Source organism: Strongylocentrotus purpuratus, unplaced genomic scaffold (assembly GCF_000002235.5).
Source record: "Strongylocentrotus purpuratus isolate Spur 01 unplaced genomic scaffold, Spur_5.0 spur5_scaffold_5, whole genome shotgun sequence".
NCBI lineage: Eukaryota > Metazoa > Echinodermata > Echinoidea > Camarodonta > Strongylocentrotidae > Strongylocentrotus > Strongylocentrotus purpuratus.
Genome location: NW_022145611.1, coordinates 7,374,613 through 7,397,040, shown reverse-complemented (window position 1 = coordinate 7,397,040; position 22,428 = coordinate 7,374,613). Strand labels below are relative to the sequence as shown.

The 22,428-nt window shown below is 39.1% G+C and overlaps 1 protein-coding gene across 1 annotated transcript in view; it reads right to left on the bottom strand.

The window, feature by feature from the left end:
- Nucleotides 1-22,428, bottom strand: part of LOC582192 (RAC-gamma serine/threonine-protein kinase) — a 75,120-nt gene that overhangs the window by 31,790 nt on the left and 20,902 nt on the right. Inside the window, exon 3 of the mRNA XM_782153.5 lies at nucleotides 15,307-15,390. Coding sequence (XP_787246.2) covers nucleotides 15,307-15,376 — 70 coding nt within the window. The 5' untranslated portion in view covers nucleotides 15,377-15,390. The remainder of the gene's footprint in view (nucleotides 1-15,306; nucleotides 15,391-22,428) is intronic.

Sequence of the window (22,428 nt, the reverse complement as noted above, 5' to 3'; positions counted from 1 at the left end):
CAAGACGAATGGCCGTGTGCTATAACAGGGACGGACCTCCAGGGTATTTGCAGACACACTCTCACTGCATAGCGCAGTTGACATAATGAATTGATATGCAATGCTGCTAGCTTCATCTTTGTAAACAACTCGGGTGTTTTGTAACCGATGATAATTCATACACACAGAACACAGATTACTTCTGTCAATGCCTTGTGGGCAAAACAAGAGAGGTTTTGTTTGCTAAACTGAAGCCAGCATTACATAGCAGAAATCTATTTATTGACAGTCATAACATGTATTTTTATTTCGATAGCATTTTAATAAAAACAAGCTTGTTCACCTTTTATGTTTTTCATACACAAGTGTCACAACATGTGGGATGATAAAAATGATTGCTTTGTACCTACATGTACAGCACCAACATAAGAGAGAGTGTGTGCTACTGTAGAATTCAATTCACATTTCACACTGTGATTAAATTTGGGAATATAATTATATATAAATTACAAATAAATAACCTACCAACGAAAATTGTGCTCTATTTCCTTTCTCTCTAATTTGCTTCTGCATGATCAAAATATCAATCTAATTGGCAAAGTACAATACAGATTGTATTAAAGGTAAGCAATATTAACTGTGCAGTTCCATTTGAACTGACATAGTAATTAAATAATGTAACATAAATCAATCTAATCAATAATCAACAACTTTTTTTAAATGAAATTAATCCAGCACATGTTAAATTGCTTTTTAATGTGTTGAATTTCTGAAAGTACAACCGAACAGAATTTGTTTTCATGAAGTAAAAAAAAAAAAAAAAAAAAAAAAGAAGAAGAAGGTTATTACTGTATACCATAATGTTCAGAAATCATATAAACACTGACACAGATATGGACATGGGACTATAGTTACAATACAACATGAAATCTCTTGGCACAATTTCCACTCTATCTGTATCATTGTCAATACTAAGTCTACAATGTTCTTCAAAATGAGAATTATTGGACGTGGTGAGTTCACACACACAAAAATTCCTACCAATACCTAGTAACCCCCCCCCCCCCCCCCCCACAAAAAAAAAAAAAAAAAAAAAAATCCCTTGAAAGCCTGTCTCGATTGCTCTATCCATCACCTCCACTCAAACTTTCAGTAATGGATATGAATTAATACATGAGATGGGGGAAAAACAAGTCAAGACTGTTTCAGGAAAAAATGCTGCATCATGCCTCATAAATAGAGATTAATAGAACATGCTATATTCATGACTTGGCACATTGGAAGAGCTCCATTGATGGGTGAGTAATGCGAAGGATGCCCGACAGGTGGGGGCACTTCTTCTTCCTCCCGAACCACAGATATTGCCCCCCTTGGCAGTATCCCCTTCACTTCATCAGTGTCCAAGTGGGAACAGCGAAGATGATATACAAACATACAAAAACAAACAAACAAACAATACTCTGGTATATCATATCTTTCACACCATCAACTGTTAAAGCTCCTCTGCACTAGTTTGGCCAGGAGGGATTAGACCTCCCTGCATGGTCACTGACAGGTGGTTATCTCGTCAAATCAGCTCTCAATTAACATAACAAAAAGGGGAATATGGGGGACCAATGGTCACCAATTATCCGCTGTTTGCTAGATAGAGGGCGCAAGTACATGTAGCTGTGCAGTGAGGCTTTAAGGTTAAGCTCTGGAAAGCTTATTTAAAGGAAAAAAGGGAAGCTCTGGAACAATGTAAAATTCTCCAAATACCCAAAGGATATATATCTAACAATTTTAGAAGAACTTTTGTGAATGAAGAAAAAAACATCTTTAGCTATTCCATACCTAGACCTTGTGGAAAAAAGGGATAGTAGATCTGTAGGAGGCCTAAAGATAATGACAACAAAGACATGAGGCAGTGCCTTAATTTACATATTTGTAGAGTGAATGTCAACTTGTAGACTTCAGAGAATGTCATCGTGTAGCCTTCAATGAATGTCATCGTGTAGACTTCAGAGGATGGATTTAATGCACTTCTTGTTCCACTTGCAATTTGAGAAACTCCGACAGGTAGAATAATTACACAAGTTTTTTTTTGTTTATGCAAGGGTATGACTTACATGTAGGAGATGTCATGACAAAAGGTTAATTGCACCACTGCGACTTGACAGGTATACGTTGATGAGCATTGACAATGGCTTGTAATGTCATGTCAAGACAAAAAAAGTCTTTGAATTTAATCTTTCAATGAAGTCACAGAGGTATATCTGATAAATGCATCTAGACAAGTGACTTTTGAAACCCGGAAGCCGTAGATTCTTCAATCTTCACTCTTGATATCTTCAAGAAACAATGGTAAATAATTATGCTAATCAAAAAGTTGAGAGTATCTATATAGTGATTGTTTATTCAAATTGAATGCTTCTTTAATGACAGGGATTACAAAAGATATACACTCATAACTCCATTGTAACAAAACTGTAAACTCTTTTGAAATTAAGAAATGCTTGTCAATGACCTATAATGGGGTACATGAACATGTATGTACTGCTTGTGGGCCCTACAGGTCTGAATCTGAATGTATGAAGGAGCTACTAATGCTCTTCGTGCTTTGGAAATTAGCGTACCATTGTCAATAACCGAGAAGATTGTTGTCTTGAGCAATTACTAGCATCTAACTGTAGCACGACAGTCATTGGTAGATTACAATCAAGTTACTTTCAGTCACCATCTACTGCGTTTCCCTCCATGCCAATGGGTACCCGCAATTCGCAAGGCCAGGTCGAGGGAACTTTGGGTAGAAATGGGAAGGAGATTGAGGAGGGGAAACGTGAGACTGGAGGCAGACAGAATGTAGTAAACAGGAAGATCTTGTCCCTCATCTCTGGGAGCTGATTCACTAGTTGCCCTGTCTGCAGGGCTGAGCAATAACCCTCTTCACATCATAAAGATTAGCATTTGTGAACAGTGTCCTAAGGTTGGCCATCCGTGGAAGCTGATTCACTAGTTGCCCTGTCTGCAGGGCTGAGTATATAACCCTGTTCACATTATAAAGATCAGCGTTTGTGAACGATGTCACAAAGTTGGCCATCTCTGGGAGCTGATTCACTAGTTGCCTCGTCTGCAGGGCTGAGCCTAACCCTGTTCACATCATAAAGATTAGCAAAGTGAACGATGTCACGAAGTTGGCCATCTCTGGGAGCTGATTCACTAGTTGCCCTGTCTGCAGGGCTGAGCAACACCCTGTTTACACCATAAAGATTCTAGGCAAAATGAACAATGTCACAAAGTTGGCCATCTCTAGAAACTGATTCACTCTGCTTGGTCAGTAGAGAGGCAGAACTTTGAGAATAGCCAACAGATATTACCAATTGATAAGGCCATCTTCCTTAAGTTACTTGCAAAACCTTGACTTGTTCATAACTTAAACATGAGACAGACAATGAGGCAAGTATCAAGGAAAGGGAACAAGTAGAATATACAACTCAAGGGTCACTCTCAGAGTATCCTTTGTAAATGTAGTCTTTTAGAGCAGTCGTAAGTCGTAAGATTTGCGATGGTGAATGAGAACCGTTCCAGTCTAAGGCCATTCCAATAGCCCTCCACTACAGTCCCAGTACATTCATATCCACATAAGATCATCAGGGGACCCGTTTCACAAAGCCTTTTTTCAATGACAAATGGGAAAATCAGTGACAAGTCTGCTGATAACCAATCAGAAGCAAGGATTTCAGTAGCTTATAACAAAGACTGTCATTTGTCACTGACGACAAGTTTTGTTAAACGGGTCCCAGGGTGCATTCACACAAGCATCACGTCTATTTGGAGCCAGAGGATCGTTAACTCATATACTTTAACACAGATTTAACGCCCTTCTGGCTCTTAACAGCGATATGTGCACCATCTTTCCATGGCCGTACGGATGACTTAAAGCCAGCCTGCACTAGTTTGGCCATGAGGGATTAGACCACCCAGCGTGATCACTGACAGGTGGTTATCTCATCAAATCAGCTCTCAATTAAAAGGGGATCATGAGGGACCAGCGGTCACCCATTAGGCATTGTTTGCTACATAGAGGGCGCAAGTAGCTATAAGTAGTGCAGTGGGGCTTTAAAGAACAGTCTTGGTATCTTCACATCAGTAAGATCATACTTTGAGCATTCCCATGAATGCAAAACAATACCAGTGTAAACAACTCATCTACAGATAAATGTGCTAGGCTATCATAAATATAATCAAAAGACAGATTTTAAAGCATTTGCATTAATTGTTGTTTGGCACAGGCTAACTGTGACAATTCCTCCCTGTTTTCACAGTTTCATACATAAACAAAATTCGTAACTTCAACCTTAGACCCAAGACTAACCTTAACCCTAAACCTTACTTGAAACCTAATTACAAGCCTTACCCTAACCCCATACCTTTGAGGAATTAAGGCCATAGCGATTGTCACTGGAGGAAATGCCGGATCACTGAATTTATGTGACCCTTAAATAGCTCTCTGTGAATTTCTACCACCATACAATTGCATTTCCCTAAATATTTCACTCAAATTGATTTGATAGTATGTACTAGATATCAAATTGGCTGAACCCTTGTATTCCCAGGTCACCAAAATGCCATGGACTTTTAAATAGAAAGTTTCCCTATCTGTTGTTCTACCACGATCAAATTGCTATTGAAATAATTATAGTCAAGAGATTGATGCTTGTGGCATATTCCTCCTGCATGTCATAAAACTACAAATATAGGTGAGAGGTGTTTAGGATGGAGTGGCCTTAAGCTCTCTCAGGCATTACAGAGTTGAGTAATTACCTTTCGATGAGAGTTGAAAACTGTAAACAAATTTGGTTTTGGCACTGCATCATTCATTGAGAGTGTGCATGTGCAAGGAAATGGAAGCCTCTATTTTAAATTATGTAGCATGCCAAGATCTCATCTTGTTTCGTAATTGGTTAAACATTGGAGAAAGACGCAGGGAGAGAGAGAGAGAGGGAGATAGGGGGAGAGAGGGAGATAGGGGGAGAGAGAGAGACAGAGACAGAGAGCAACAGAGAGAGACAGAGAGAGACAGAGAGAGAGAGAGAGGGAGAGAGAGATAAAGTAAGAAAAATTGAGGAAAAATTTATATAAAGAAGAAAATACAAATTGTAGCATATCAACAATAAATCATAAAAATCACTAAGAGAGATATAAAAGAAATACCAAAGATAAAATCATGACATTATATCAAGATAGACATAATGAAAGAGCTGGAGATCGTGATATCATAATAAACAAGAATGCCGTTATACGTTTTTATACTGCAGATAGAAAAGAAATTAAGACAAACAAAATAGTGAAGAGAATTCAAATGTACAACCTGGGTATACCAAGGCCACAATTATGTTCATAAGGAGAGAGAGAACGAGGGATAGAGCGTGTGGACGACAAGGGAGGATGTGCTTAACTGTTCAAATAGTACAATTACTCAGCATCTGGGTTCTTAAAATAGCCTCTACTTTGGCAGACTGTTGTAAACAGGAAGATCCTCGGCAGCCTGGTACGGAGAGGCAGGCTGAATCATGCAGGCTAACTGGATGGATGCCTGGATTGACAGGGTGCATGGATGCATGCATACACAGCAAGCGGTGCTCGTTTTTGCCTCTATCTGTGCCTTGCTTGCTCCCCAATGTTCACACGCACAGCTCAAATTTTTTTACAATGAATTCTCTATCACTGAAGAACGAGAGTGCAACTTAAACTGAATCAATGTCTAAATGTGTTTTCGTTTAAAGATATTTGTTTTATGTTTTCCATGAATAGACAACGATTCTCAGAATAAGGAGGGCTAGTTATCATTGGCAAGATACATCGTAGAATGAGATAGTTCTATCAATTATGTGAAACCATCCAAAAAAATGAGAAATAAAATGAATTTCTGTTTGATAATCGCCCTCTTCTGATTTTTTTCAATTTGGTCATCTTGTGTGTATTACGCAACCAGTATTACGTTTATGTACACTACAAACTCGGTTTATGCAGTTCTTCAAATTTTTCTTATTTTCTCAAATGTCTTCATACACTATCATAATTTAAAGAGCTCTTTAAGCACCTCCACTCATGCAATGCATTTTCCTCCTGTGCATTTTTTGAGAGTGAAGCATATTATTATTACAGAAATACATATATCAAATTAAATTATGCAAATTATATTAACTGAAAATAACATTCAGATAATTAATTACAGATGTTTACACATTTGATAAATAATCAATAATATCTTCCATGACTGACAAGCCTGATGCCACAACGAAACTCTCCCCCTACCCCCACCCCCTTACCCCAGTATACATGACCCTGCCCCCCCCTCCCCCCATAATGGTGACACCATCCACAACAACATGTACAATTACCAAGCATAATCTAATCGAAATGTCATTGATGTTTGTACCACAGATTGGCGTAAAAAACAGCTCCTCTGAATGTCCCTAATGATTCTGCTGCATCACATCATCATGTTTACATCATGATGGCCCATCTCCTTCAGCCCCTTTCACACACGAGGAAATTTGTAATGGACCAAAATTGTTAACTCTTTCCTTGCTTAGGTTGACTAATGGAAGAGACACTAGACTGTCACAGTCTAGTTTTGTCACACACACAGCTTACCACAAAACTCCTAAATATGAGGCAGTCACAGTTTTTGATCCATAGTGAATGAAGAGTTAAAGCGTACCAATTACCAACAAAATAATAATATTTTGTATGTCAGTATAGTTCCATGTCACACTACTGAAGTCAAATATATGAACTTCAAACATTGCATCTGTAGAGAGATTTTGCAAGGTAAATTACACCCTCAACTAACAAACTTGCGAGTAAGACTACTTGACGTACCAGTACGCACTTGCTTAAACAAGAGCCCGCATGAAACCGAGTCCGACCTGGGTTACGTGCGAGCAGTTTTATGTTCTTCTGTATTTCCTTAATACTCCTTTATCTGTTAGCACATAGAATGTCAGGTGAAGTTTTCTTGAAATGTTGATTTTATAAATTCTAACTGTACTCAAATTATTGTTATTATAAGTGATTGACACACTTAAAAGAGTTGTCATTTGAAACAATGCTCAAATCTCCATCTTTAAAGATATGATGTTGCCTAATATAAGACATTGATTAGAGTACAGACTAATTACTAGCGGTATAGGTTTTCTTGTGTGAATGGGACTTTAGTCATGCCTCATCAGTGCTACATTATACATCATCAACAAGGACGGCAAACAAACATCTTCTCTGCTAAGACCATTCTTGCAATTAACTAACCAGATTATCGCTCTAATTTGTTGTGGTTTTCAGCTCACGTTATACATGGTTTTACATGGAGCTGGTTAATTGATCAACGCACATCGGCGGGTTCCGTAGGCGCGCATCGCACCGTCCCCTCATCTTTCCTCTATCCCCCCTTAACAACATGATGGCATCCGCATGTACAGGGAATTCTAATTCAATGTGCAATAGTCCCAGCAATTTGTTTTGATGTGTTTTCTGACTAGCTTCGAGTTCACTGGCACCAAGGATTGCAATCATAAGGAAGACCTGCCCCAGGGAGACGGAGAGAGAGAAATTGCTTGAATCAACACACGATCAGACTTCAAAGCTTGAACGTGTATTAAATGTGATCATCACTGAGCTCATAATTCAACAAATATACATCTTTGTCTCCAGAGATATATCCTGGATAAATCACAATGGATGTTTTTAGGTTTTTACAGTAATCAGTATGCCAAACATAAAATCACATGAGGAAGAATACTACAAGTAGAGAGAGAGAGAGAGAGAGAGAGAGAGAGAGAGAGAGAGAACAGAATGAGAATGGCTCCACAAACAAAAACATTGAGAAAAAAAAAATCAAACTTCAAAGAAAAGAAAAAACAGATGAAGACACCCTACAAATGGCAGGTGTTCTCATCAAAGACAGAGTGCAAAAGCTGTTCAGACAAACGTTTAGATTATTCATTTTTTTTAAATAGAAAAATAAATGCAGGAAACTGAAACAAAATCCCCCTTCAAATGTTTGTTGTTGTTGCAAATGTCAATTTTGTAAATAAAGGTAAATAATTGTCCACCTGTAACTTTATATGCTGCCAAGAAACTACATCTCCAAGTCAAACCCCAATTACATATTTAACCCTTTGGGTGTCACAGACAGAATTCCCAGGTACAAAGTCTATGGCATCGCGGAGAGACGAGACACCGACGGTAGCCAGAGGGGTAAGCAACCCTTCCCTGTCTAGCTGCCATCAGGTGGAGCCTAGTATGCCACTCGCCTTGTACAGGTCGATGGCAGCTGTCCCAACTGAGAGGAAAACAGACTCGATGTTTACATTCTTTGGGGTTAGACAGGCATGTAGGTCATAGACTTGAAAAACATGTCTGATGTATTCATGATACCACTTATCCCCAGCATGCTCCGCTCTGCTTGTTGTATGGATGGATGTGCCATGATACTACTACTCCTGTACAGTACATGGCCACAGCTATGGACGGGGCATGTTGTCAGCAAGCACTGTTATCTCACTCATGGTGATAATAATGTTAACATGGATGCCTATCAAACTCAAAGATTGTTTTGAATTTCAACAGAGACATGGATAACCTAATTTGATTGATTAATACTCCATTTAATTACCAACATCACTTTTCTCATGAAATATCTTTTTAATTCTATCAATCAAAATGACTGTTTCCTTCAATTATAATAATCTGACAGGTGCCCCATTGACTGCATAATACATGTGACTAAAATTCATCTCTTAAAGAAAGAGGAATATGTCAAATTTTGGGGTAATTCTAATCATACTGTTGATATTCAGGTAACACAGATTTCACAAATGAGCAATTGCTAAATCCTCTACATGCACATACTACAAAAGCCTACCCAAATAGTCTTGTGTAACTGTGATATAAAGTCTTGCATGTGTTATTTCCAATTTCAAGTCAGAATCATGCAACTACTTTCCATTTATGTAATTTTGACAAATGTATCTGATAGCATAATCGCCATAACTCCAGCAAGATGTTATTTTTCTCATTTCCCTAACAAATGTGCAACCTTTACATTTTTGAAATGTTCAAATAACACCCCTACTCAATTAAAAACACAGAAATAACAGCTAAAAGCCAAGGTAATAACTTCCACTTCACTTCATAGAGAACAAAAATAGAATATTAACATTTTTAAAACAAGAAATACCCAGGTCTCCCATCATCCAATCCCTACGATGTACTCGAGTTGTTTTTCCAGCTTACAGCCACTTCAAAATGCTACAAACAAGGCTCTTATCCCAGGGAAGCAGAAATAGAATCAAAACAAATATATTACTCTATATCTGGTTGCATTCAACACAGGTAATTTCAGTTTGATAACGTCGTCGCAGGAAGAAAAAAAATGGCAAGCCCATACTGTTATATGGTAGAACAAGTCAAAGCCATTTTAATCGATCCTCGGCAAAAACAACTTTTTTTTCTTCCTGGTTTGTTTTTCTCTTTCTCTCACGTGACGGAAGCGGAGAATGGCGAGGAGCCGCTCGAGGCATAGCCCTGTAATGTCTGTTGGCGTAAATACTTATTATGATGGAGCTGCCATGCCACGATGGAGGGAGAGAGGGAGAGAGAGTGCGGTAGTCGGAGGAGCACGAGACAGCCAGGGAGAAGGGAAATCGAGGGGCATATATTTACACGACGTGCTATTTCTGGGACACCAGACCAGGGAAGAAGATGTTGTTTATGTGCATACGAACATAGATGCATCCTTTCTTTAATGCATGTGTGTGTGTGTCTGTGTGTGTGTGTATTGTGTAATGATTCTGGGAGGTGTTGTTGTTGTCATAGGAAAGGGGGGGTGGTGAAATCAGTAGAAATAAGGAAGAGAGCAGCATAAGATAATTGATATATTTTTATAATGGTGTAGTATTTTCCTCATTTCATCTTTCTTTATTTCTCAATTTCATTTGTCACTTTGCTAACCCAATTTGGGAGGACATTGCCCTCTGACTTATGCCAGGCACTGCCACCCCTATATATTTGTCAACAAGTGTCAGCATAATGGCTTCAATGTCCCTGTACCTGGTAATCACCAGTGACTCACTCTCCCTTTCCAGAATTGGTATATAGTACCCTTTTTGTTTTATCCTGCCTCCCAAGAAGGATGAAAACAACATCATACTCTCTAACTTTCTGCACTACCACACTTCTCATAGTTCTTCGATGAAGTAACACGTCAATATGAGAATGTCACCTCTACCATCACAATTTGCTCAATGCATACACAAGGAGCAAATCCTTCTACAATTCTAACCTCCTTCATATCATTTGGAGAATTCTCTTCCGTGCCTATCACCTCTTGTATGGCACATCAACTCTTTATCCTGCCGTCTTCAAAGGACTGGCAGTCTTGCAGTGGAATGCTTAAATCAGGACCCGACATGGCTCCTGATTCTCCGCTGGGAGCTGCTAGCTTCTTCTTCACACACGAGCTCGATTCACTGTAGCTCGCCTGGACTTTCATCAACGAGTCCATCTCACTGCAACTCGGATGATTTCACTTCAAAGTCCGGCTCATCGATCCAGCATCGAGCGACTCACTGCTCTTCACGATCACCACTATACCGGCTTTGATGTCTACATTTCAACCTGGGCCTCCGACATCGAGCGACTCACTGCCTCGTCGTCGAGCGCCACATCTCTTCTCTTTTCTTCTCGCCTGAACTTTCATCAACGAGTCCATCTCACGGCAACTCTGATGATTTCACTTCAAAGTCCGGCTCATCGATCCAGCATCGAGCGACTCACTGCTCTTCACGATCACCACTATACCGGCTTTGATGTCTACATTTCAACCTGGGCCTCCGACATCGAGCGACTCACTGCCTCGTCGTCGAGCGCCACATCTCTTCTCTTTTCTTCTCGCCTGAGCGCTACATTCATCATCATCATGAGCGTCGGCATCGACATCACGTTCTTCTCGGCTCTTCAGCCACGTCAACGAAGTCGCGTTTCCATCATCAAGCCTCCGCACAATCATCGCGTGAGCCCCTTTCTTCGTTTCATCCGTCATCATCTTCATGGACTTTCGACGTCATTTCTACCATTGTCGTAAGCTCTATTCATTCACTGCATTCATTCATGTCCATCTCATTACATGACCATTTAAACTCCGTGCAATATCCACGATCCTCATTCTGAATCATTTATTTGCTTGCATGACTACACTTTGCAAGTGTTGTGTCTGCAAATCAGTACCCAATAAAATAACGAAAAGGGAATGCAGTTTATCATGTATTTTATTGCCAGTGCAACCTTGTTTCCTCGTAGTTAAATTAAAAAGAGAGTTATGTTGTGTGATCAGTGAACACGCCTTTACAATTTCCAATCACAATACCCACGCACATACATATCTCCATATTGGTGACCCTGTCGTTTACTTGGAAGCTTGGTTGTACAATTTTATTATTCCCTGACTTTTTGGACTTAACAATTTCATTTTTGTCTTTCTTCAAATGTATACATTCTGGATTTTGTTTCAAATGTTTTATGCTCTTGCATTTATACACGTTTATTCGATGCATATCATGTCATGTATTACTATACTGAAAGCCTTTCACATACCATGCTTGTAACTCGTTCAGGGAGAACAGTACATTTCTCAGATCGCTATGTTCAAGTTTGGCATTTCAAATGAGACTTTCTCATATATTTTCATTCGGAATATTACTTTTTCTCTATTATCGCCCGTTTCCTTCTATTCAACGTTCTAGGAGGGGGCTGATGTAGTATTTTCCTCATTTCATCTTTCTTTATTTCTCAATTTCATTTGTCACTTTGCTAACCCAATTTGGGAGGACATTGCCCTCTGACTTATGCCAGGCACTGCCACCCCTATATATTTGTCAACAAGTGTCAGCATAATGGCTTCAATGTCCCTGTACCTGGTAATCACCAGTGACTCACTCTCCCTTTCCAGAATTGGTATATAGTACCCTTTTTGTTTTATCCTGCCTCCCAAGAAGGATGAAAACAACATCATACTCTCTAACTTTCTGCACTACCACACTTCTCATAGTTCTTCGATGAAGTAACACGTCAATATGAGAATGTCACCTCTACCATCACAATTTGCTCAATGCATACACAAGGAGCAAATCCTTCTACAATTCTAACCTCCTTCATATCATTTGGAGAATTCTCTTCCGTGCCTATCACCTCTTGTATGGCACATCAACTCTTTATCCTGCCGTCTTCAAAGGACTGGCAGTCTTGCAGTGGAATGCTTAAATCAGGACCCGACATGGCTCCTGATTCTCCGCTGGGAGCTGCTAGCTTCTTCTTCACACACGAGCTCGATTCACTGTAGCTCGCCTGGACTTTCATCAACGAGTCCATCTCACTGCAACTCGGATGATTTCACTTCAAAGTCCGGCTCATCGATCCAGCATCGAGCGACTCACTGCTCTTCACGATCACCACTATACCGGCTTTGATGTCTACATTTCAACCTGGGCCTCCGACATCGAGCGACTCACTGCCTCGTCGTCGAGCGCCACATCTCTTCTCTTTTCTTCTCGCCTGAACTTTCATCAACGAGTCCATCTCACGGCAACTCTGATGATTTCACTTCAAAGTCCGGCTCATCGATCCAGCATCGAGCGACTCACTGCTCTTCACGATCACCACTATACCGGCTTTGATGTCTACATTTCAACCTGGGCCTCCGACATCGAGCGACTCACTGCCTCGTCGTCGAGCGCCACATCTCTTCTCTTTTCTTCTCGCCTGAGCGCTACATTCATCATCATCATGAGCGTCGGCATCGACATCACGTTCTTCTCGGCTCTTCAGCCACGTCAACGAAGTCGCGTTTCCATCATCAAGCCTCCGCACAATCATCGCGTGAGCCCCTTTCTTCGTTTCATCCGTCATCATCTTCATGGACTTTCGACGTCATTTCTACCATTGTCGTAAGCTCTATTCATTCACTGCATTCATTCATGTCCATCTCATTACATGACCATTTAAACTCCGTGCAATATCCACGATCCTCATTCTGAATCATTTATTTGCTTGCATGACTACACTTTGCAAGTGTTGTGTCTGCAAATCAGTACCCAATAAAATAACGAAAAGGGAATGCAGTTTATCATGTATTTTATTGCCAGTGCAACCTTGTTTCCTCGTAGTTAAATTAAAAAGAGAGTTATGTTGTGTGATCAGTGAACACGCCTTTACAATATTCATTCACAATTCATCTACACACTAATAATTCCACAATGGTTTAGCTAGAAATGTTCCTAAAAAGCCTGTAATTTGGTTTCAATAACAAATATCTCTCTCTCTCTCTTTTCTCTCTCTCTCTCTCTCTCTCTCTCTCTCTCTCTCTCTCTCTCTCTCTCTCTCTCTCTCTCTCTCTCTCCTTGCTTTGCCCTTAAGAGGAGTAAGATAGGAGAGAGAGACAATGATAGAGAGAGAGAGAGAGAGAGAGAGAGGGGGGGGGGGGAAGAACAGATTAGACATACAAATTCAAATCTTGAGTGAGCTGAATTAACAAAAACTACATACTCATTGTTTTAGTCTGACTCCCTTTTAAGTTCAAAATGAAGAATTAAGATACTAATCTGCCTTAAAATTGTAATTCAAAACATGTAAATATTCTGGCATTCATGAAATTATTTTGATCTTCAAGCATCAGGTAAGGCATGATGGTGAAAATACATGCAATTTGTTTTTCAGAAGGTAATAATAAAGAGTCTTCATCAATATATGGGACGCTAAACTGGTCCCGGTATTTGATTCCATTATAAGTAAACATTCCCCAACATCTTTCATTTAAGCTGCATTTACACTTCAAGCAACAATTATCAATTTTTCCCACATTCCGCCTTTCCGGTGTTTTGTCAGAAGTTGCTGGGGCAACTACCGGTAAATATGATGCAAAACCGATATAAAAAAACCCACCATTAGAGTGAGGTCTTTCGAAATGCCGGCAGAAATTTCATAGAATTTTGCAGTGTAAATTCATACATAGATGTGAAGACTCTATCAACCTAATTTTTTAGAAATGGAAACATGTTCCCAACTATCGATCAAATTGATCGGAGGGGGGTAAACAACCCCCATCAACACACAATATGAAACAAAAAGACATCTCATCCACATCCACAGGCTAGGCCTGTCCTCATTAGCTCGAGTTTGCCAAATAACCCGCTATTTTCAGACTCAGGATATTATCCAGAAGCTCGAAATTGCGTTTTCACCAGACCGATAAGCTCATCACAAACTAGCTCGGACGGGCGCTAATTAGCCCACTATTTCCCAAATAGCGGGATATTTTGGAGACAAGACCAAGATTTCTCGGCATATTTTCTCGACCAAATATCCCGCTTATTGCAACTGCGGGTCGATGAAAGACACAAATTAACTGGTTAATTTGCGATCGGGATATTTAAAATAGCAGGTTATTTGGCAAACTCCAGCTGATGGAGACAGGCCTTCTATTTACAAGTGTGTCTCATCTATTTCGAGCCTCTACGGTTCAAAATATTGACTCAAGTCATTCAAGGTTCAAAGGTAGGGACAGAACACAAAGAGCCTGGTAGTGGTAGGGATGAACTGCCACGAAGTTAGCTATCACGAGAGTTGTCGTATTCTCAAATTTGACATATTTTCTTCACCTATATGATGCAAGCTACAATGACTTGCATGTTGGGTTTAAGTGTTTATGTAAGCAATGCCATGCGTACCGCACTGCTAACGACATTACAGTTGCATGATGATCTAGGCCAAGTTCTAGATGGTCTAGGGTTTCCCAGTCTACCAGGAATATAATTTTGAACACTTACATATTTATCCCCATTTTTCAATACTGGAATATTCATTTCCAAATATGAAAATCATTTTCATGAAAAATCAACATAGAGCATGTAACCAATTTTACAATACTAGGCATTGATCATTTTTCTTAAGACTTTCAACAATGCTTTCAATATTATTCTGACTGATCACCAAGCCATGAATGCTTTTAGAATAATGCAAAATGTTTAAAATAAATAGTAACCTTTATTAAAGTTAAATCACTTACGGCCATCCCTGTATTCCCACGGATGTAATTTCATATAAAATAATCTATTTCTATGTTCACGTATCAGGAAGTTGACCTCTTCAGAAGAAATATGAGATATAATATTACAAAACGCTCTTAAATAATGAGAATAATATTTCACTACTATACATGAAATGGTGGATCTCTTGTTTCAACAAACAGGAGTTGTTTACATCAAGTTATTTTCCTTTAAGCTATCTCACCTCGTTTTTGGACCCATCCTTCTTTGATGACTGTTATCGGTGCTTCCGAGACCGACATCGTCGTCGTCATCGTGAACCAGAGACCTGGGTGTTGGGAAGAAATAAGAGAGAAAATAAGATGAGAGCTGCAGGGTACTTTCTATGTTTTATATTTGCACATTTTCAGTCAAGATATGTAGCACTGGTAATGAAAATGGAGAATTCTTATTCTTGAAATTTGTGTTCAATGAGATATCTCAGTTGAGGGTCCATCTCTGTTGTTGTACTCATCTACACCCCCCCCCCCCTCTTGTTTAAATATTTTAAGTTCATTATTATTGGATACACGTATATTGAAGTATGTCAACACATTTTGAAACTGCATAATCTAAAACTTGCACCTAAACCAAAGAGTTTTGTGACTACCCAATGAGTAGCCTTTTTTCTACTTAATATTCATTCCCGACATTCAAACAATAAGACCTTCATCAAATCTGCATATAAACTTAACTTCATCCAGTTTAGAAACTCTATCACCCCAATAGCTTTCAAAGGTCAAATCCTCATTTTCCAAACTGGAACATATACAGAAGCAATATTGATATTTCTGATTTCCCCCATACAATTACATATTCTGTAAATAAGTTTTATCAATATGTGGTTAGCAATTCAGTCACAAAACGGATCCCTTAACGGTGCTGAAAAAGAGTTTAACTATTCAGAGACACTAGCATGCCTCTACACAGAGGAAAATAGAAATAATATGATGGTAAAGCGGGAAATAGTCAAAAGGTGACGAACAGCAATGCAGATACGAAAGAGATTGGCTATATTCATATAGATACAGGCACAGGTACCCTCCTTCAAAGCTTAAAGAGAAGGTTGAGTTCTGGGAAGAGGTGAACAATAATTTGTGAGCATTATCGTTGTATTATGCAAGTGTGAAAGAACATCAGATAAAAAATGTTCCCTGAAAAGCATGACTTCAAATGCCTTAATATTCTAAATATGGCATGTAACATCATACAAATCGGGATGGATTTTTACGCCACATGTTCGTGTAGTCCCATATTCATCTTTATGTGTACAGTGCTTGTAACTTAACCAAGACTGGGCCTAATTTCTTACCATTTTGATGATTCCAGAACCTTGCATTACACACCAATACTTATATGCTAGATGATCAACCTTTCCTGATCGATTCCACAATGTTTCTTTCACAATGCAATCGCATGGCCAGAACTCAACTTTATCTTTAAATATCATGAGAGACACTTGCACGCCTCTACATCGTTGAAAATAGAAATAATATGAGGGTAAAGCGGGAAATAGAAATAATAAGAAGGTGACAAACAAGGCTAAGACATTAATCAGCTGCGGGGTCATCTTGGATGGATGCAGCCTGGCTTTTTCGGGGCTGTCTGTTTGCCTGATGGCATCTAGGAGATATCAATTATTAAATGAGTGTTGTCGCATCTCTGGTGTCCCTTTCACATTCAACGGTGGAGAGGGTCAAGTCCGGGCTCGGTCCGGCTTGGCATCAGCATAATTACACGATGAACTTCACTCTATACACAGTGAGGGCTCGGTGATCTCCTTCAAGAAAAGGAGAAAGTCTGCACCAAAATGGGATTCTTCCTAATATGAACAGTAGACCAATGTGGATTAGAGTATCTTTGATTAAAAATAGGAAGGTGGGCAAAAAACATCAGTAAGCTGGGGGGAAAAATACTATCCTTGTGCCCAAAGTTAACCGTGGTAAAAATTACAAATAGTAGATGTGATAGATGTACAGTGTATGCTCTGGCAGCTTGGAATATGAAAGTTGGCTAAAAAAAAAAGAAAAAAAAGTTAACATCGGCATTAGCTGGAATAAAACGTATAAGGCCCTATCTCGTTTTTCAACAGCTGGTTCAAATTATCAAATATTTGTGGGGCACAACAAGTATTAGAAATTGTTATATTTATGGATATTTCAGCTGTCTCTGAACTGTTTTTGATCAAACAAAGATGATTTTGTCATTTAAATTGTATGTTCTTTCAAATTTGACATTCAGTTTTTCATCATCTCACAAAAAATATTTTGCGTAGTGCCCTCTGCAACAAAACTTAACTATCCCTTTAAACACCAACCTGTTCTCTTCGCCTCTCTCTCTCTTTCTCTCCCTAATTTCAAGATTTCCCCATCTTCTTTTTCTATCAACCACTCTCTCTCTCTTCCTCTTTCTAATTTTACAAATTTTCTTTCGTGTTCTCTATCTCACACTTTATTTCTCTTTCTCTGTCTCCCATCTCTCTTTCTCTATAACACCTACATGTAATCCTACTCTCTTACGATCATCCACCACATCTCTTAGAAATACCAACACACGACCAAATCTAATCAACTATAATCAATATCCATATAGACAAAAACAAAAAAGCTCACAATATAGTAATCTTAGATGAAGTGTAAAACATCCAATATCAACCAAAAATAACGTGTTTTCTTCAGCAATGAGTCATCAAAAAATAAATCGATGAGGAAATTCTATCCTGTTTTGCAAGTGCCACAGAATCTGTGAAGGAAGTATCAACCCTGAATCCTTGAATAACAATGATCATAAAAGAATTTTAATTTCAATAACAACATTCGATCATTAGTTTGAAAATGTCACTAAAAGTCATGCTCGCCATGTCCAACACACATCTGTTGTCTGTTGCGTTGTTAATTAACCAGCAAGCTTGGGGAAAACAAGTAAACCAGTAGATGCACCTGATCTTTCAACATCTCTGGCTCCGGTTTCACAACTCTAAAGCGGACCTTTTGAGAACAGTGGAGACCCGTGGATCCTGAAAAACAATTTGTTTACAGATGCTGGGCAAACTCTAGTTTCACTTTTATTTTCTGATTGCCAACAAAACAGGCCTGGAATGTGACTACCCTATGAGAAAAACAAGCAAATACTGTTAATAGCTTCCTTAAAAAAGAATGGGATGATGGATTTACTTTACTATCAAGGCTAAACTGGAGTGGATACATGTAGCTTGTATTTCCTCTTTCCCTCTCTCTCTACACTACACTACAGTGCCAGGAATGTATATAGAGCACTTGATCGTTAAAAATAGAAAACAAAATTTACACTTCAGATCCCTGTGTTTTTTAAGTTGCTAGGCAACAGCCGGTAAAAACAACAAAAAAACCCACCTCTGTAGTGTGGTTTTTTTAACACCAACAGAAATTTCACAGATTTTTCCAGTGTACCGGTACATGTAAATGCTGGCACTCAAAACAGTCTTTTGGTCAAATGACTCTTGTTTTCTTGGTCAAATAGACAACTGCAGTCGTACGATTGACCTCTTGGATTCAACTAGGTTCTCTCAGGCCCTATTTATTTGTACAAATTACATTTCGCTACGAGTCACCAAACTGTGTTAATGCCTTATGGCGCTCTCTGCTCTCAACAACAACAATTCTTAATTATAAACTAAACTTGGTTCAAACTAATGTGGGATGAAGTGGGAAAACTGAAAATATGTGTACCGTTTTAAATCTGCATCCATCAAAATCCTGGAAAAAAAATTCTGAATCTGATCAGGTATGCTACATTGTTATGGTGGATAAAACCGGACTGAAAACAAGATATTTGCTGGATTATTCTCAAACATGATCCATATACCGGATAATAAAAAATAAAAATTTGAGACACCTGCTTGCTTCTCACCGCAAGATACAGAAAATCTGATGGCTTTTATCTTGAACAGAACTCCTTGTTTTGAAATGGTTACAAGAGGAAGACAGATAATGATATGGAGAAAAGAAGAATAACAAACAGGATAGGGAGGGGAAGTCGGAAAAATATCAACATACTGTGAAACAAAATATTTGTAATCCCCCAAATAGATTGATAAGAGGGCATTGTGTCTTTGAGATGGAAACAAAAATATCATCTCAACACAATAGGTCAGTCAATGCATGAAATACAGAGAGAGAGGGAGGGGGAGAGAGAGAGAGAGGGAGGGGGAGAGAGAGAGGGAGGGGGAGAGAGAGAGAAGGGGGAGAGAGAGAGAGATAGTGAGAGAGAGAGAGAGAGAGAGAGAGAGAGGAGGGGGGGGGGGAGAGAGAGAGGGGGAGATAGAGAGACAGAGAGAGGGGGAGATAGAGAGATAGAGAGACAGAGAGAAGGGGAGGGAGAGACAGAGAGAGAGAGAGAGGGGGAGGCACTTTTCCACTGATCAAGTGATTATCATTATTATTACCAATATCAATATTTTTATTATCATTACCATCATCATCATTATCATCATTATCATCATTGTCGTCATCGTCAATATTATTATCAAATTTTAATATACAATTACTAAAAATAAGCGTGACTGACATAAACAATGTCCCATCATATAGAGTACTAATATAGTTTCTACATGTCATTAGTTTTATCATAAAGCACATTGTCAGAATCATTCATATTCAGAGTTGCGACACACAGACATGCTCAATATACATATCATGGCATCAGGCATAGCAGCAATACATGAGGCACATGTCAGTCATGAAGCTCTCAATGTAAAGCAATCCTGTAGTCCAATCTAGACTGGCCTCTGTAATTACCAAGGAAATGAAGTCGAATCAAAGCCTAACCTATTACCAAGATTCCATCTTTAAACATAGCTAGCCCCCGTGACTATAGGGGGTGCACGGGAAAAGAAATCAAGTTGTTTACTCCGCCAATCGGCTCGCCTCAGATTTCAGTAAATGAACCTTCCTGTCATTTGCGAACCACTTTCATCTGATTCTTGTTGTCAATTTGAGCCAAGCTTGTTTTACTACATTTTCTCTTACATTTTTTCCGCCTGCTATCTCCTTTGCTGCTTTGCTGTTGACTCGTTCAAGTACTGGGCATGTTTGTATGCTCCGATTTTGAGTCTCTTACTTTAAAAACATGATTTGTGTGTGTGTGTGGCAAATTAGAGAGCAATTTGGCGCTGGATTTGCAGTGTATTTAGGTACATGTAAACAAATGTGAGAATACACACCCACACCAACCACTTACATACACACACTACGTCCAATGTTTACAGACTTTCAGGACATCTGAAGTATTCCAAAAATATGAAATCAGTAAAAAAAAATATGATTTCTGTTGAAGAGTTGTGCTGTTATGTGGCGGTAAAGGTCATGCAATTTAAGAAAATGTGTTTTCCCTACAGGAGTGACATTTAAAGAGCACTGTGCAGAATAGAGTTGTAAGTTTTAAAATGGTTGATAGAGAAATAATGAACAATTGTGACTTTTTGTTTGAACTGCTCAGTAAAATATAAATATGGGGTAGATTAGGAAAGATGGTATAGGCAGCATCATGAAAAACAGTAATAATGATGTAGAAAGATGGACAAAAATATTGGAAATCGATATATGTATGTACATTAAAACTATATTCGTAATTTGAGGTAATTTAAGTCATTGACAGAAATTTTATTCAGTTCTATTTATTTGATTTCTTCGTTTTAATCTTTTCCTCTTGCTACCTTACAACTCTTCTAGCTTTCCACTTCGTCCTTAATCTGTGAGAACCTTGCTCCTTGATCTCTTTCCATGGTCTCTCTCTTCTTCCCCTCTTCTCCTTCTTGACAATTTTTCCTTATCCATCTTTCCTACAACTAACACTCTTCTTCCCCATAAACTTTTCTTTGTCTGGTTCCTCCTTTCCTTTTCTTAATCATCCTAATTTTTCTTATCCCTTATCCCCTACGATTTCTTCTAGCACAAAGTCAATCATTTTTCATTCTCATCCTTTCTGTTTCCTATTTTTTTTCCTCCTCGTCCTCCTCCTCCCCTCTTCCTACCCCCTCCTCCACCTCCTCCCCTCCTCTTCCTACCCCTCCTCCTCCTCCCCTCCTCTTCCTACCCCCTCCTCCTCCTCCCCTCCTCTTCCTACCCCTCCTCCTCCTCCCCTCTTCCTACCCCTCCTCCTCCTCCCCTCCTCTTCCTACCCCCTCCTCCTCCTCCTCCCCTCCTCTTCCTACCCCTCCTCCTCCTCCCCTCCTCTTCCTACCCCTCCTCCTCCTCCCCTCCTCTTCCTACCCCTTCCTTCTCTTCTCCCTCTCCTCTCCTCCTTTCCTCTCTCCTCTTCCTCTCCCCTCCTCCTCCCCGTTTTCTCTCCCCTCCTCCTCTCCTCTTTCACCTGCCCTCCTCCTCTTCGTTTCCCTCTCTTCCCCTTCTCCTCCCCATTTAATGTATTCATCTTCTCTCCACCTTCCTATACATTGTACTAACCCTTCATACTCTTTTGTTAGATAAGTTTATATTTTTCTTTTGCCCAAACTGTCAAAGCTGTTTCAATACCATTGCAGAAATAAGTGATCTGATATTTACAAAAGCTAGAAAATGATCTCCAGTACTATCAATTGTGAGCAGTGCGTCACCTTCCATACCTCCTTCGTTACATTATTTATCTCAAACTGGATTTCAGACTTCATCCATTCCATATATATCTTGATCTGATCTTATCCTTTTCAAACAACAAACTTGCACAAACTTCATGGGTTTACTTTGGACAATAGTTAAGGTGATGTAGCCTGCTCCTTACATTTTCTAGACCAGGAGAAATACAAAAAACGTTATGCTTAAGAAAATTAGTATAACCCAGATTTCTCTCTCATTTTTTATCAATATCATATCTAATCATTACTGATCATTAATTAATATTATTAAAGGTAACAAAGGTACGCAATACATATTTAAAGTTTGACATAATCCCATTACAATTTATGGGAAGAGTATAAATAGACCTTTAAAAAAAAACAGGCTCTACCTTTTTGATAAAAATCTGACGATAGTTCAACTCGGAAGAACCCTAGTGAAAGAAACTAAAATTCTAACCAGACCCAACAATAAAATTGTACATGCAATGTATGGTAATCACAGTGAAACTGTCTAAATTTTTCCCCTGAATATACAATTCAGTTAATAAGAATCATTGATATACACCCAATATGGGATTGTTTCATTCACACAAGCCCAGGTTAGAAAAAATAAAAGAGCAGATGAATTGTTACGACAAAATCCACATTTCCTTTCGTAAATCCCCAAAGAGCTCACAGCCCTCAGGAATTACTTGTTTTCCCCAACTGGAACACAGGTGTACAACTTGTTTACCCATT